At 36.8% G+C, this 18,718-nt stretch overlaps 1 protein-coding gene across 8 annotated transcripts in view; it reads left to right on the top strand.

Annotated features, from left to right (window-relative positions):
• RBMS3 (RNA binding motif single stranded interacting protein 3) overlaps positions 1–18,718 on the top strand; it is a 1,402,476-nt gene that overhangs the window by 492,858 nt on the left and 890,900 nt on the right. For all 8 annotated transcript variants that reach the window (XM_078151263.1, XM_078151264.1, XM_078151268.1 and 5 more), the window contains one exon: positions 12,487–12,621. In XM_078151263.1, the coding sequence (XP_078007389.1) occupies positions 12,487–12,621 (135 nt within the window). The remainder of the gene's footprint in view (positions 1–12,486; positions 12,622–18,718) is intronic.

Here is an 18,718-nt window from a genome sequence, read left to right as displayed (position 1 = left end):
CTATAATGTGGACCTTCTCTTTGCCAAGATCAAACCCACTACATGTGTCCTTGTTCTTATATCCTCCTAACTTCTACATGTGGAGTATAACCTCAGTCATCTCCCTTCTCTCTCAAATTTTTAACCTTTTACTCTTTACTGGGAATCTTCTACCTTTCTCCACTCATTTACCACTACTTTAAACTATGCCTGTCTCCTACATCCAAAAACCCCAGTTAAAATGAGAACAAATAAACAAACAAAAAATCTTATCAGAGCACCGGCCCTGAAGTCAGGAGGACCTGAGTTCCAAACCAGCCTCAGACCAAACACTTGACACCAACTAGCTGTGTGACCCTGGGCAAGTCACTTAACCCCAATTGCCTATAAAAAAAATCTTATCAGACCCCATCCTCTCAAATTAGCATCCTATAGCTCTTTTCTGTTTCTTAGTCAGACTCCTTGAAAAACTCATCTGTACTTTTTCCCTCTACTTTGTCTCCTCTCACTCACCCCTCAGTCCTTCAAAATATGACTTTGCACCTCATCACTTTTCTCTCCAAAGTTACTAATTGGCAAACCAGTTGTTGTTTCTCATTGCTCAGACTATTCAGGTGTCTGTTTCATTTAACACTATTGGTCATCCTCTCCTCCTGTCTTCTCTCTGTGTTTTCAAGACAGTAATCTCCCTTGTTCTTCTCCTACTCCTTCCAAGACTCCTTTGCTAGCTCATCCATACCATGCTCTTGGTTAGTGGGTGTTTCTAAAGACAACGTCCTGGTCTCTCTTCTCATCATTCTCTATGCTCTCTCGGGGACGTCATCAGGGTTTGCTTAATTCTCACTGATATGCAGAAGATTACATATCTATATGGCCAGTCATTTTCTCTTCCCTTAGCTCGAAGCCAGGATGCCTACTGAACATTTGCAATCTGATGTCTCATAGGGATCTCAAACTCAAAATGATCAAAACATCTCCCCACCCTGAAACGCTGTTCCCCTCCCAAATTTTCCTGTTTTTATCAAAGGTACCATAATTCTTCAACACACTCAGATTCCTGGCCTCAGTATTATCTTTAATCCCTCCCACTCCTTTATCTACAAAATTATTCATTTGCCAAGTCTTGCCACTTCTACCTCTCTAGCATCCCTTGCATCTGATCCCTTCTCTCTATACCAGTTTAGTTTTGGCCCTCATCTCTTCTGACTATTTTACCCCTAAATTCAATAAATACCACTGTCTCCTTATTGTCTTTAGAGTCAAATACAAATCCTTTTGTTTGTTTGATTTTTTAAAGCTGACCACCACCTATCTTTCCAGCATCCTTATACATTACTCCCTTTCTCCACTGGCCTTCTTTCTCTTCCTCACACATTACCGATCTCACTTGGTGGTGCTTTGGCACCGGCTCTCCTTTACGTCTGGAATACACTCTCTTCTCACCTCCACTTCACAGAATTTCTTTCTTCCAGACATGGCTTAAACACCATCTTCTATGTGAAGACTTCCTAATCTCTCCCTCAACTGCTGGTGCCCACCCCCCAAACTACCTTTTATATAAATACTTTTGTATTTATTGCATTTTTAAAATTTATTCTCTGTAAATTTATATGAATTTGTATTAGAATATAAGTTCCTTTAATTAGGGATTGTTTCCTTCTTTGTATTTGTATTCTCAGCACCCACCAAAGTGCCATGTAGTAGGTGTTTAATAAATGCTTGTTGAAGTATTGATTAATTGCGTCTTGATCTAGTTGAAGGCACATGGGATCTAGAGTCAGGGGACCTGTGTTCAAATCCCACCTCTGTGGCTTTTTGGCAAATCACTTCATCTTGCTGAGTCTTCGTTTTCTTATCTGTAAAATGAATGGGTAGGATTAGACAGCCTCTGAGATCCTTCCAGTTTATATCTCTTAGCCCTGCTCTCCCTACTAGCCCAGTTGTAGCTCTTTGATATCTTTTATACCACTTCCTGTGTACAAGTCATGGTGACCAGTATGCTGCTACCTAGGAATGCCTGTCTTATGTCTTTGCATTGGTTGTGGAGTCATCTGTTATGTTAATACTTAAGAGATTGTGTTGTACCATTACTTATAGCCATCTAGAAGAAGAAGCCATTACCAGAAGAAGTCTGGTATTAAAAAGACACATTTATATTTCAAAATTAGGTTTGGGGTCCTCAAGTATAATCTAAGTGATCCGTTTCCTTCTATTATATTTTTGGCCCCAGTAATTTCTCATCTTCAGCATCTGTCCAATGTACAGAAATCAATGGTCCAACACTATGGGTTTTCAATTCAATATCGTGTTATAGTCTAGACAGTAGGCAATCTTCATCCATTTAGTTTTTCTGTGTGAATAATTAAGCTAAGATATTCTGAATGAAAATGAATCTCATTTAGGAGGCTCTGGTGTGTCCCATGGCTTGATGAAATCAGCATGATGTCATTTGCACACAAGTATATCTGAAGTGCCTCACAATTGCTCAGGAATCCCTCCCTGGCTTGTAGTATATGTAAGAATATAATGTTATAAATATATTTGAATGTGAAAAGACTGTGTGGATTTTTATTGTCTACCCTTGGAAAATGATTGAATGTATTAGGGTCTCAGTTTCCTCATTTGTAAAATGAGGGCATTGAAAATAGGTAGACTCTGAGGTCCTATAATTCTTTGATCCAATACGTGGTAGGTCTTGTGTGTAATGGCCAGAAACTATATAGAATTCTCTTTAAAATGATGATGATGATGATGATAATTTTAATAATTTGCATGGAACTAAAGGTTCCAAAGGACTTTACATGATCTCATTTGGATTTTAGGATTCTCAGGTAAGAATTTCAAAACCTATTTTAGCCAGCAGTCATGTGAGAACATGTACCTGAGATTATAATGGAAGTGAAGAAGTTGTAATTTGATGTATAAATCATATGCTTTAGATGAAGGTTCTCTGAACCACATTTCCTTCTTCATTCTTCATTTATTGAGTTTTCCTTTTCATACCATTCATTCTCAATCCATTTATCATCCAGTCATCATCACTTCCATTCTTTAATTATTAGGTGCCAACTCTGAGCAAGAAGGAAAAATAAGATACTATCTCTGCCCTCCAGGAGTGTATAATCTAGAATGTAAAAATAGAACTTGGCTATACCCAAGCAATTGAGATATTTAGAAAAGTTCTTCTATGAACCAATATTTTGATGAAGAGCATATGAAAGAATTTTTTTTAACAGTGTTGATTTAATTTTCTTTCAAGTAACAGAGTAATTCTTGGGGAACGCAAGTTTTGATGATGTTCAATACCACTGGAGAATATCTTGATGTGTGTGCTTTATTTTATTTTATTTTATTTTATTTGCTTTTCCCTTCTGTATCTACACCCAGTACTAGTAAATCCATGACATGTGTTGATTTGAACTTATGCTTTGGTAGGGGTGAAGCTAAGAAGTTGGAATAAAATTCGCCCTCCTCCTTCCTTCCAACCTTTTTGTTAATAATCAAGTCGGGTGGGTCCTGATTCTCAGGCATGCTTGTGGGCGGCAATTTTAGAAATACCTTGTTGGTGGTGGCTTGGATTTATTTTTAAGGGAAAACTATGTCTGGAATTTTGTAACTAAGATTTTTAAGGAGACAGAGTAGCTTGAAATTTGGCATGTGATCCTAGGTAATTAGTCATTATTTGGAGATGTGGAGCATTAGAGAAGGTTCTCATTTTATTTATATTTCTGACTGATAGAGAAATTGATGATTGGTTCATTGCAATTTAATTGACTCAAACTAATTCAATAAACATGTATTAAGGGCTTGCAATGTTCAAGGCTTCTTGGTAGACTCCAGGGTTATAAGGGATGAAAGGGGGGTTGTAAGAGGGGAAAAGGGGAAAAAAAACAGTCCCTGCCCTGAAATAGCTTGCATTTGCTATCAGTTTTCTGTCTGTGAGTGCTATGGATTTCACTTCATGAGAACACAGAATTACTTTCAGAAATCTGTCCCTGAGTTGCTAAGTATTAACTTTCAAAAACAAAACAAACAAACAAAAACAGTCTTGTGTGTAAATGGTGAGGGGAGGAGTTAAAGGTATGGGCAGCCATATTATTCCTCTTAGACTCTAGAGAAAACATCCCTGTTGCCTGTACTGGAATAGTGGCTATGCTATGCTAAGTGGCCTTAGCATCAATTCGCCAGGACATTTAATTAAACAAAATAGTTTATTCCCCCTATGTGTAAGCTAAAGATCCAAATGCTTGAAGATGGCTGGGTAGAGTGAAAAGACAACTGGTTCTGGGATCAAAGGATCAGGGTTCAAATCCTACTTCTGTTGCTTATTTCCTGCATGACTGCACAAGTCCTCAGTCTGTTGGACCCTCACTTTCCTCATCTGTAAAATGAGAAAATTGAACTATGTGGCCTCTGAGATATCTTCCAGCATTCCATCTATTACTCTTGCTATTTCTGAATACCATTTAGTAGCCAGGAGCAGTAGATTTGACTTCTTGGTACAGATAGTGCCAGGCAGTAGCAAGAAAAAATTATAATTACATAGTGCCTTAAGGTTTACAGAAGACTAATTTCACCAACCTCTACAATGTGGGTAATGAAGGTGATATCCCCATTTTACAAATAAAATGGAGCAAAGAAGGTTAAATGGCTTGCCTAGGATCAGAAAGCTGGTAAGCATCATGGCAGTGACTCAAACTTAGTTCTTCTGGAATCAAGGCTCTTGCTGGCCTCACTCTACCACACAACCTCAACACGGACCCCTGTAATGTTACAAACCAACCATTCTTGAAAATGGAAGATGCTTCAGTTCAGCAAAATTAAAGCATTTGATATAACCAAATAGTAGAAGAATGAAACCCAAAGCAAAGGAAACCTGGGAACTCTCTACCATATCCATGTAACTGGAAAATCAGGAATTTGCAAGGATCAGTAATAGTAGAAATAAACAAGGAACCACAAGAGTGGAAACACATCTTCTTTCCAAGTCCCTTTAGCATCCAAGCACAACGCTAGGGATCCATTAACTCCCAAGTCATCCATGGATAGATTTAAGGAGGTCCCTGAACTTGGATAGGAAAAATTCCATTTTTATTTCAATATAGTGGTTTTCTTTGTAATCTTATATATATTTTAGTTTACAAACAGCATTCTGAGAAGGGGTCCATTGGCTTCATCAGATTGAATTAATTGTCCAAGGGTATCATTGACACACACATTAGGAACTCCTGGTCTAGACAATACATTCATCTTCTCTCTCTTCTACAAAGCAATTGATCCATGCATTTCTTAAATACCTACTATATGCCAAGCAGCATGGTAGGCGTACACTGAACAGTACTATATAGATTCAGAGGGGGAAAAGGTCACAACATCCAATTAATAGTCCAAATGACTTGATTTTATGTATCATTTAAGGTCTGCTGAGCATTTATGTATATGACCTTATTTGATCCTGTAACAAAATCCTATGAGATAGATACCAGAGGTGTTATGGTGCTCCATTTACAGAGAAGGAAATTGAATTTCAGACTAGCTAAGTGACTTGCCTATGGTCACAAAGTAAGTGTCAAAGGCAAGCTTAAAGCCCAGGTATTTTCTGACCCAATGTTTGGCTCCTTTTTTCCATACTGTACTGCCTCCTTGTTCTAGAAATAATAAAAGAAAATATTTAGATGAGCAGGAATTTAATTACATACGTCCGCTATGGCTCAGTTCCATTTCAGCCTCACCACTTGCCTGTCATCAGGGCTCATGATAAGCATCATGGTAACAGGCAACGGTCACGGAATGTGCTGTTACTGAGTTTGGCTCATCAATAGGCCATGGAAAGGACTTCGGTGCATTCAACGTTTTCCTCCCATTCTGGATAATTTCTGCCCCACAATTTAAAAAAAAAATTGGCTACTTTTTAAATTCTTTTTTTAATTCCCAAATGGACAGTAACAAGAAGAAAAGTAAGGCAAAGTCAGAAAGACTGGGGGATACAAGGAAACTCATGAAAACAAGGGAATATGAGGTATTCAAGGAAACCTGGCAAGACTTTTAGACAAATTGCTGAAAATTAAGGAAAGGCAGAGCCAAGAGAACAGTTTTCCTAGTTGTTACAGCAAACTCAATGTAAACAACACTAGAAGACATCTGCATTCAGATTCAGTGCAATACCAAATCTTGGACTGATCATGAAACATACTTAACATCGAGGGACTGTGGGAATAGAATGGTATGTATTGTCAGACGTAGTCACTCTTGATGGTTTGCTTTCCTGTTTTTCCTACGATGACTAATTGCCTCAGTCACTCACTGCATTTGGGACCAGCTCCAGTCATATTTTGCTTCATTCTCTGGCTAGCTCACTAGCCACTATAATTGTATCTCTTGTCTGACCCTTCCCTCCCACACATATTTCCAGATATTTAATATCATCAAATCAGCTCTGTCATTGCTCTTGGAAAGGGTATATCAATCTACTCCTCTATGATGCTTCTAACCATCACTGTTACTTTCTGTATCAAAATATGCCTCTCTAACTAGAACTTCCCCATATATGTGTCTTCCCCCATGCAAGTATAAGTTAATTGAAGGCAGATATGGTCTTCACTTTTCATATTTATATCACTAGCACAGCTCTTGGCACAAGATTAGTGCTTAGTAATTTTCTCCTTCCTTCCTTCCTTCCTTCCTTCCTTCCTTCCTTCCTTCCTTCCTTCCTTCCTTCCTTCCATCCATCATTCATTCATAATAGCGGTTAGATGTAGTGCAGAGGGTTTACTGGAGAGTAAATGTTTACACACACACACACACACACACACACACACACACACACGCTTATATACACATATGTATGCATATGTGTGTATAAGAAGAGAGTTAAATTATCAATGAAGGTAAAGCTCACAGCCCAAGAGTGAGAGAAATAACTTTATTATTTGCTCATTATATGACCTTCAGCAAGGCACTTATGCTATCTGGGCCTCCCTAAGTATAAAATCATTGGGTTGAGAAAAAGAACATCCCTAAGGTTCATTCCAGGTTCTAATTTATGATTCTGTGACTCTAGGAGTCCTCTCAGCATCTTTAACAATCTATTATTATAGCCACACTGACAGAATTTCCTAGTCTGTTGCAGTATTGGTACTGCTGGCTAGATGTCACCACACCCTATGCACTAATGTTCTTGACAATAGGATGGTTTCCTTTGGTTTCCTCTAAGGATCAAAGGTCAAAGCAATAGGATAAAATGTTGGGCATTAGATCATAAATTTGTATGTGTGAAAGTACTTTAGAAATTGGCTAGCTCAATTCCCTCATTATGCAATCAAAGACATGGAAGCTCAGAGATATTAAGTAATTTGATTAAGATACTCCAGCTCACAAGTGGCAGAACCTTCAGTCCAGTCTGCTTTCCATCACAACACATGCTGTGTCCCAGGTCCTAAGGCAATTCTTCTTTGCTGCCAGAATGTCTCAAAATGTGATGAAGTTCTTAAGAGTCTCAAACCTCTCCTCTACGTAGATGTATAATTGTTCAGGGAAACTGATAATCATTAGGGAATCTATCTATCTATCTATCTATCTATCTATCTATCTATCTATCTTTATCACTCTGTCTATCATATATATGTGTATGTATGTGGACTTAAATGTGTATATATATACATATATATGTATGTAAATACATATATATGTATGTAAATACATATATATGTATATATATATATATATATATATATATATAGAGAGAGAGAGAGAGAGAGAGAGAGAGAGAGAGAGAGAGAGAGAGAGAGAGAGAGAGAGAGAGAAAGAGATGATATATATGTGTGTATACACATGTATGTATGTGAATTTTTTGGTTGTTCTTCAGTCATTTCAGTTGTGTCTGACTCTTTACAATGCCATTTGAGGTTTCTTGGAAAAAATATTGGAGAGATTTGTCATTTCCTTCTCCAGCTCATTTTACATATGAAGAAACTGAAGCAGACAGAGTTAAGTGACTTGCCCAGGGTCACACAGCTGGTAAATGTCTGAGGTCAGATTGAAACTCAAGTCTTCCTAACTTTAGAACCAGAATTCTAGCAACTGTGCCATCTAGCTGCTCTGTGTATGTATATGCACATGTATATTCATATACACATGTATATATATATATATATATATATATATATATATATATATATATATATATATATATATATATATATATATATATATGTATGAGCTAACATTTGCATAGTGCTTACTATATACCAGACACTATGCTAAGTGCTTTAACATTATTATTTTATTTGCTTCTCACAATAACTCTGTGAGTTAAGTGCTACTATTACCCCCATTTTATAGATGAGGAAACTGAGAGATTAGGTTAAAAAGGTAAGTGACTTGCCCAGGGATGCGTAGCTAGCAAGACCTGACTTAAATTTGTTTTGCACATCCGTGATATTACATTATAGAGCTGTTCATTTACTTTTAATGTGATTCATCAGTTCCTTTTATTTTTACATCTCTTTCATTTCTAGATATATCACCTAAATATGCCCTCTCTTGTAATAAAGAAAAGCATTTAAGCAAAACATATCAACATAATAACCCCCACCTGACAGTATGTAAAATATCTGCTCCCTGTGGTCTCCTAACATAACAAGTAATTTTTATTTCTTCCTCTCTTCTTCATAGTGAAAATGGGTTGTTACAGTTAATCTGAATGCATCTTTGTTTCTGTGTTTTTTTCATCAACATTATTGTTGTCAGGGTCAGTATTATATCTGAATATTGTTCCTCCAGCTCTGCTTACTTCTCTCTCCATCAGTTCGTTGACATCTTCTCATATTTCTCTGAATTCTTCATTGTCATAATTCTTCTGGCACACCAAATTGTTGTGTAAACTCTGGTCTCTCCCCCTTTTCTCAAGTGCTTTTTTTTAAAACCATCATTTTGTATTTCTTTTTAGTTTTCTCCAAAATATTATGTTCTGGATCCTATCCCGTGCCCATAGAAGAGTTTTCTCTCCATTCAGAGTTCCTGAAGTATAAGAGTATGAACTTGAATATTATTTTTATTCTCAATCTCCCATGGAATTTTTAAAAATAGATTTTCAACATTTTAACAATTTTTATGGAATCCCTAAATAAACAAAAGATTTTAATTTTTCAAAATGGTCTGTACCACAACTTGAAAATTATTTTCGAAACAATTAACTTCTCTGGGCCTCAGTTTTCTCCTCTATAACATAAGTGGGTTGGTCTACATAAGCTGTAAAGCCCTATCTAGTTCTAATATACTCTCTGGGCTTTCATTTCTTCCTGAAAGCTCTTTGAGGCCAGGGACTGTTTTGTTTTTGCCTTGGATTCCCAATCTTGGGTCCGGTTCCTGGCACGTATTACATGCTCAATAAATGTTTGTTCATTTTGTTACTTTATAAAAAGAAAGTGGTTGGACTAGATGATCTTAAAAAGTACCTTCTAGTTTTGACTTCTGACTTTCTATGACTGACTTGAGTTGAACTAACAGGAAGATTTTTCTTTAGAATCCGTGGTTCCTTTCAAGGAGTACTCTTCCTAAATGAAGCTTTCCTTGATTTATGCCCCCATTTTCTCCCTACTCCTGATATTACTCTGCGTATAATTTTATATTCAATTATTTGTGTGGATGTTCTGCTCCCCTATTAGAATGTAAGCTCCTTCAGAGCAGGGACAACTTTATTTATTGTATATGCACTGGTAGGGTACAGAACCATGCTTTTGTTCGTAGTGATTGCTTAATAAATGCTTGTTGGCCAGAATTTCATGCTAGAAGGACTCTTAGAGATCTTCTCTGCTTACTCCTCATTTTAAAACAGAGAGAACTGAAGACCAGAGAAAGAGAAGTGACTTGTACACTGTTCACAAAGGTTTTAGCAACCAAGTTTAAGATGGTGAAGCAAGCTTAGAGACTTGGCAGACCAAGTTAACCAGCAAGCATTTATTTATTTATTTGTTTTTCATTTTCCACATGCCAGGTGCTGGGGTACGTGCTGAGGAGGCAAAGAAAGATAACTGTTGATATTGTGATAAAATTCCTAGCTAGGAATAGGACGTTTGATAAGAAAGTCAAAATGGTACAACCTTCCATATCTTCTCATTATGTTTCTATGGGGGGAAAAGTGGAATAAATTCATTTCAGGAGTATTTGGTTCTTTTTTACTCTGTACTTGCTTTCTAAACTCAGTCTAAACGGTCCACTGAAAATGAAATACCCACCACTTGAAGAGGAATGACCCAAAGGTGAAAGGTCCCTGCACTAGCTGGCTAGGCCTGGTTTTGACCTGGAATTGTGGTTTGTCTTCCTTTACTGTAACCAGGGCCTTTTGCAGTTACTACATTTTTAGCTGTCTTTTCTGGCTGAATCTTTTCTCCAGATACCTAATAGTCTTAAAGACAGAGGATTTATGGTAGTTGCCTAACTGATTATAAGGGGCAATTCTGTCTTTTGGGAGGATGAAGAGTATAGGACTGCCTGGGGAATTCAGTTATCCATACAGACAAACTTCTGTTAGAGAACTTGTGTGTAGATAGGTGAGGATGTCAGTTTCAGAAATCATGACTAATACATAGTCCTTGGCTTTAGGAATCATGAATCTAAATATTCATTTTTCTGTACACTAGCCAAAAGGACATAGTTTAGATATGAACAAAAGTATTCCAGGCATATCCATTCCAGGCACTCACTTTTTCCCCTTTCATTTTCTATATCAGTCATTAGAGCCATGGCTAGATTTTTATTTTTCTACCTGGTGCAAACCATTTGGTGGGGAAGGGCAGAAGACAGTACAGGAGCCGTTGCAGTATACTGGGAGGTCTGGCATTCTTGGCCACAGAAGCTGGTGGGAGAGGTGGGTCCTGGAAAGGAATGCTAAACCATTAAGCAAGGGAATCTCGGGGAGACTTCAGAATCAGCTCCACCCTTTTCCAAGTCTGTGCTCTCAGGCAAAGCCTCATTTGCCTCAGGCTGGTTAAAGCTCAGACAGGGATTCCTGTAGATGGTCTTCAAATTCATTGTCATTTAGCAGATAGGAAAATCAGGGTTAAGGCTTGGAATTTAGCAAAAAGGTGGTATATGAAAATGCAGTATTTATTCCAACTGGAAATAGTCAAACACAGGGTGTCCCAAAAGTTTAGCACAGTTTTAAGCATTAATAGTTTAAAACTGCGCTGTACAGACATTATATACAGTATTTTTAAATTCCATAAATTGCGTGTTATTAATCCTTCATTTTTTAATAAACTACTTTTGAGTACTTTGTTAAAATAAAAATATGAGTATTAAATTAAAGATTATGAACTTAAAATCCAAATAAGCATTTTATGTAAATATAAAAATATATACTTAAAGTTTATTAGCCTTAACCTGCAAGAGAGAATGTAAATTCCTTGAGCACAGGGCCCGTATCACACTCCATTCAATTATAGAAAAAATTTATTAAGTGACTGCATTTTGTGTTTCCATGTATTTTATATCCCTCAAAGTGATGGTGCATGCTGGATACTTGGTGAATGAGTGGATGAGTAAATGATGAATGAGAGAACAACATGGAGGAATCCTAACTAGTAGTTTTTCTTGGTATTTTAATGTACAATATGCAGATGGAAAGGTAGAGATCCCCATTGAGAGGCAGTGTGGTATTTCTTGTTGGACTTAGAAGAAAAGAGAGTTAGATTTGAATCTAATGCATGTGAGTCATCAGTTGTAAAATGGGAATCATAATACCTGTAGTGCCTACCTCACAGGGTTGTTGTGAGGCTTCAAGGAGGTAATGGGTGTCCTTGCTTTGAAATTTCAATAGCTTTGTGATGTCTCTGAAGTGGGTACTCCCTTCAAAGGTGGAGATCTCAACCCATCCATCCATTTCTCATACTGTACCACTCTTGTCCATGTCATTTCATACACTATCCATGGGGGTCCATTGAATGTTCTAAGGATTTTTAGCTAAGTATCTTTACATTATGTCCGTACCACTGGAGCATGCAAGATTATTTCTCATTGTCACTACATAACCAACCCACCTCCTTTTCCATTCATGCATCTCTCTGAATGATGTCCTTTATGTCACTACTCATGAATAATGGGTTGTAGCCTACCCACTTCCACTTTATGCCTTACCATTGCCCTTTGGGGGACCCAAAACTTTAATTCTTTGGAGATGGTATTATTATATGACTTGTTGCCATATAATCTCTATAGATGAATGAAAATATGGGTTATATTTCAGGGAGGAGCTTGGGGTCATTAAAGGAATTATTCAAATTTCCAAAGGCAATCCAGCCTGCCCTTCTCCTTCCATTTAGTTCTGGACCCAGCTCAATGACTATTTGCAGGGTCTGGCCAAGAAAATATGAACTGATGGAGCAGCTCTATGAGTTGTCCATTCAATTGCAATTCATAATCTGGACTAAAGGGATTCTTCATCCACTTGGTATTTCCTATGTGGAAAATTAGGCCAAACTCTTTTGAGTGATTATGGATCTCATTTAGGAGGCTCTGCAATGTTCCGGGCTTGATGCAATCAGCACAATGCCATCTGCAAACAACAGCATCTGGAGGACATCACCATCTATAGGGAATCCCTCTTTGATTTGGACTCTGCGCTGGACATCCTCCATGACAATGGTAAACACCTTTGGTGACCATACACTCCCTATTTTATGCTTCACTTGATATTAATAGAGAGTTGTCGAACAAAGTTATCTTGTTATTACATCATTCAAGGAAATGTGATTTTGACATGCATGGGAAATACATTGTTGAAGGAAAATATTTAAGGTGGTAATTTGTCCTATAAAATCAAATTGTTTTTTAAATAGTCAACTGATAGTCATAGTGGGGTCTCATATTCTCTACAATGTGTGATCAATCGTATGACTATAACGATGTAGTCCATTAGAAAATAGCATTTATAAAAAAAAAAAAAGCTTACCTATTCTTTTCTCATACCTTCATCAAGGATACCCTTGATGTATATGTAGATAATACTTATAAAGAAGCTGCTGTGGTGGGAAAGTAGGCATAATGGTCAATAAGTTCTGATATTTTCTTAGTTGTTTTTTCCACAGGTGTTTGGTATTTCCCCCACATCCAGATGTCATCAGAATCACTTCCTCAATGATGTTAAAAAGTGTATTGCCTCCAGTGCAGGGCTTCCCTGGGTATATTTGTCCAACTCTCCTTCTCATCTTTAGTACCATATGTATTCCTATAGCACCATGATGCTATAGTCTACCTGTGGTAGATCCACAGCTATTGAAAGATTTTATTATTAAAATCTTTACAGATCTTTTGCATTTTTATGTGTTCACACTTCCTTCCAGTTTCATCCTTATATGCCCTTTGGATGAACTGGTTTAGTTAAATTTCTACCCAGTTAATGTAAAAGTGATTTTTTTCCTCCACCACTTATTATTGTTTTGTGAATTAATAATGATTGTAATCTTCCACAAATCTCCTCTGAAAGGTTTTACACATGGGTTCGTATTCTAAACTGGTATTACCCTAGGTGCCATATCTTTCCCCTTGATATGAAGATCAAATGCTTGTTGGTTGAGGAAGTTTCTGTCTTTTTTGATCTCATTATTGTGGCGATTGTTTAAACTGCTTTGGGAGATTGTAATGTTCTGTACCTTTATATGTTCTTTTATCCATTTCCAAGTTTTTGTTGTCAATAGTTTGTTTAAGTAGGTCAGATTGGAGATTCCTCAATTGTGTACCATGTCTTCTTATTTTTATGCTGATTTGGATTGGTTTTTTTATGCTTTCTCTAATAAGTCAGTAGTCTGATTGTACAGAAACAGATGATTTGGGAATGACTCCCACATCAGTGACTATTCAATTCCTGCCAAGATGTAATCACTTTCATCGTGGAATGTTCCTTTGTGCTTTCTATGTCCAATGCCTTCCTGTTCTGTTCAGAAAGTATTCATGATATGTAGGTGTGAAACTTCTCTGTAGTATATAGACTTTGGCCTCTCAAGTTTCTTATTCCTGAAACCTTGTTTTCCAATATATTTTCCCGTTATCTTGCCTTTTCCAAATTGATTTAATTTGGGAGGTCTTTATCAAGTTCCTAATAGAATTTATCTACCTTTCAATATTCTTCAATATATGTTAATGAAGAAGCTGCAATTATCTTTCTAGTGATATTTTTGCAAATACTTATCACTTAAATATGAACTACTTAATGTCCCATTAAGCTTTTGATTTTAGGTTGCCTTGGAACATGTGATAAATCGAACTCTACTTTTTCTCTTATTTTTTTGCCCAGAAGAACCTGTGAGTCATCCTTCCATTCAGTTGTAAATTTCTTTTGTTGTTCAGTTTAATTTATCGCAAGAACATCAAAATTTATATCATTCAGTTTCTTCAATAGAAAAACCACTCCTTGGTCACTAGACAAGGATCATCACATTAAGCATATAGACAGCAGCTAAGTCAATATGTGTGGATGGTCTTCACTGTGTGAGTCTTACTCTTAACATCTCTCTTCTACCACTCTACCAATATCACTGCTGAAATGTAAGGAGAGCAATGAAAGTAAGGGCCATTTTGTATTTTCCTTTGTTTTGTGGATTGTCATTGCTGAAGAATCCATCACCAAATGACCATTGTAGAGGCGATGATCCTCTAAATGCTATGTTTAACTGGTCTTCATAGATCAGACACTATCCATCACCAAGACAGTACTTGAAGATAAAAATTTCAGCATGACTCAATATGCCGGACCTCGTGCTTTACTATCATAGCTTTCAGAAAACCAATTTCATTTCTATGGCATGATAAGGCATTAGAGTAGGACTTCATATATGTAAAATGAAATATAAGATTCAACCTTCATTACTGAGTTATAGAGACAATTGAATTCATCCTTCTCAATGGATCTCCTCTATGGATCATCACCTCTATGGATCTCTTTTAGGACTATTGCTTCATTGCTTCATTCTTAATTTTCCTGATATTTAGCACCTGACTGTCTTTATCCTGAGGACATAGTTTATGGTAGTTGTCTTTCTATTTAAACACTGGAGATAAGGCCACAAATTAGTATGTGTCTTAAAAGAATAGGTTATGATAAAATTATTATTAATACTTATAAATAAATAATCAAATATTTATAATCAAATATTAATAATAAGTGTTATTCTGAACGTATTTTCAATGAGCCTACAGAAAATGGGCTTACATGCCAATACTTTATTTATTTACAAAAATGAGTCATTTGATATGACTTTGTAATAGTCCACAAAACATTAACTATCAAAGAATAATAGCAGTATAGCCACTCTTCCTGTGACTATTTCTGTCTAATTTCAGACAAATGAGATAATAATAACTTAAAGTAGTTTAAGAAAACTTAATACAGTAAATAGTGATACACAAGGCCTATCACAACTAATTATCTGTACAAACAATAATGCATAGTCATCATAAAGGAAGAAGAGGGTTGTTGGATATTTTCAGAACAAATTAAATACATTTAAAAACTTACAGAAAGAAGCAGACATCATTTCATTTTTGAGCAATAATAAAGGCAGACGATATTTGCATGCTACTGAATTTGCACATAATCAAAAATGCCTTACTTCTAGATGAAGTCTATTAAAAAAAATAGCTAAGATCCAAGACTGGAATCAAAGACCTACCATTTTCATAGGCAGCATTGACATGAGCAGGAGAAATAAATGAGTATTTATTAAACATCTGCTTTGTGCCAGGCACTGTGCTAAGCAATCTCCAAATATTATCTTATTTGATCCAAGAAGCATAAGACAAATGATTGAGTTGTACAACGTTGATTTATATAAGCTGAGCAGTTAATGATGACAATTTAGGATCCAGTCATTGCCACCAACAATTACAAAAGGGTTCTCCTTGAGGATAGGATTGTAGAAGAAGCATAGACTTGCTGATCAATGTAAATTATTAATGGAATCAGTTGAAACTGTGCAAAAAATTATCAAAGTTTCCAAAAACATAATAGCTATGAAATATCTGCAACAGCATGACCTGCTAGGTAGAATTATACATCGGGGACGTGCTATCACAAACTAACAAGTAACAAGTCCAAATGCTATATATGTCCTGACTTCTACTTATCCTTGATAATTCAATAAAGTCCTGAACTGGAATGTTATCACAGAAAAAAAAAATGTACCAAATCACCAAGATGTAGCACTAATCTATAAAAAAACAATTAAGAACAGCATTTCGTAAGTGTAACCATCTCTAATACTCATAGTCTCTAAGCTACATGGAATGAAAAACTTCCAAAATATAGAGATGCACTAGAAGAAATGAAAATCATATGGGAACAATATGAGGACCATAAAATCCTTATCACCCTATTACAGTACTCTTCCAAAAGATGCTTTCATTAAGCCTACAGAAGATGATTATAAATTGTAATACTTTTTTATATTTTTATTTTATTTTTATTTTAGGCAACTGGGGTTAAGTGACTTGCCCAGAGTCACACAGCTAGTAAATGTCTAAGGTCAGATTTGAACTCAGGTCCTCCTGACTCCAGGGCTGGTGCTTTATCCACTGCGCCATCTAGTTGCCCCCCAATACTTCTATTCAATTTCAAAATGCAATTTTTTTTCCATCAGTACTATGGTATATAGAGCATTAAAAAATAATAGCTGAATAGTGACTTACCCCAGGAAAACTTCTATCAGAACTTCATCTTACAAGAGAAGAATGAGATAATAATAATTACAAGAGGAAGGAGAACAAGATATTTATAATAATAAATGTGCAATGTATTACTGCAGGCTTCAACAGTTTAGCACTTTATTAATACCTAAAAAAGACACAATCACCTGTCCACCATTACACACCAAAATCAGAGCCAACTGCAGAGCTGAAAGGTGTCTCAAAGGTCATCTAGTCCAGTGCCCTCATTTTGCAGTGAAGAAATTGAAGTGACTTCTCCATTGTTAGCTGGGTAGTAATTGTTAGAGGCAAGATTTGAACCCTACTGCCTAACTCTGGAGCTAGTGTTCTTTCTATGATTTCCCCTGACTCTTTGGAAGCAGAAATGACAAGCCACTCTACTACAAGTACAAATCTCAAAATATCCTTGAGTGTTCAATCAACAAACTGTCTTGGAACTAGAGCTTTATCAGAGTTATAGCTGTTGCCCATTATCACCCAGATGCAACACTGATCCATCCCTAATTCTCATTATCTCCAAACCACATGGAACAACATGAACAACAACAATAAAATCCTTGCTAAAATGTAGACTCAGCAGAAGTCAGAGCTATGCAGAGACAGCATGGAGTACATATCGTCCCATTCTTGTCTGCAGCTGGAATTATCTCAAAGATGGCATCAGTGTTCCTACAGAAGATAAGCTTATTTCCCATTATTTTTTATTCAAATAAAAAATGAAATTACCCCATCTACCCATGTAACAGTCTGCTGAACACTAAACACAAAAAGACAAGGAATGGATAGTATTTCTCCAGAGACAATTTCTGTTTGAATATTGAGTTGAAGATAAGTTTGTTTTTGATGATAATGAAGAAGGAAAACAACATAAACAACAATGACAACAACGATAACAATAACAACAGCAACGACAGTAACCGCAATCTCTCACATCTAGGAATAAAAGACCAAAAGTCATTTCTGGGAGATAAAAGACTAGAAAGAAGTGAGGAGCAGGTAATAAGATATGAGCTGGGTCCGAATGAGAAAAGCTAAGGACCCGAAAGGGAGATGATGCCTAGAATGAGTCAGTGCAGACACCGTCCCTGTAATCATTCCTAGGATGGAAGGGACCTGAGTTGGTCATGGGGAAGAAGAGAGTGCATAGCGTGGCTTACGCTGGCCACCCACCCACCCCTATTTCTTGAAAAGGATCATCTGCTGAGATAAAAGGATCATTTAAACTGTGAAATACTCCTCTCCATTCGTATAGCCTCAGTTTCACATTCACTATTCAGTAGACATTTCCCAGAATGTCGGAGGTGGAAGGGACCTCTAAGGCAATCCAGCCCCGGAAGTACCTGGGCAAGAATGCCTTCCAACAAATCACCTTGAAATAGACACCCATTCTTTCAAGACCTTCAGTGAGAAGGAACTCACTGCCTCCCAAAATAGCCCATTCCACTTTTGCATAGCTTAAATTATTGGGCAGGTTTTTTTCTTTTATATACTGCCTAAATTTACCTTTTCACAAATTTAACCCATTTGGGCCACATTGTTGTTGTTCAGTGATTCAGTTGTGTTCCGCTCTTCATGACCCCAGGGACTATACTGTCCATGGGGTTTTCTTGACAAGGGTACTGGAGTGGTTTGCCATTTTCTTCTCCAGTGAGTTAAGACAAGCAGAGGTTAAGTGATTTGCCCGTGGTCATACAGCTGGCAAGTATCTGAGGCTGGATTTGAACTCAGGTCTTCCTGACTCCAGGCCTAATTGCTCTAACCATCTAGCTGCCCTTGGGGCCACATAGAACATGTGTAATCTCTGTTCCACACAAAAGCTCTTAACTTACTTAAAGATACCTACTATCTTCAAGAGAACCTCATAATTTTTTCTTCTTCTTTTCTCTGTTCATCGCCAGTTCTTTCTACTGATCATATGACTAAATCTTACTCTCTAGCTATACAATGTCTATCTGTAAATGCTGAGTTTTGAAGAGGAAATTCCTGTTATGCTCTATCTCATATTAGCTGATCCACAAGTTCCCTTCCAACTTGGAGAAAC

This window comes from Phascolarctos cinereus, unplaced genomic scaffold, assembly GCF_003287225.1.
Source record: "Phascolarctos cinereus isolate Bilbo 61053 unplaced genomic scaffold, phaCin_HiC Scaffold_1;HRSCAF=81, whole genome shotgun sequence".
Lineage (NCBI taxonomy): Eukaryota > Metazoa > Chordata > Mammalia > Diprotodontia > Phascolarctidae > Phascolarctos > Phascolarctos cinereus.
The sequence above is the reverse complement of the archived record's forward strand: the minus strand, read 5'-3'. Positions and strand labels throughout refer to the sequence as shown.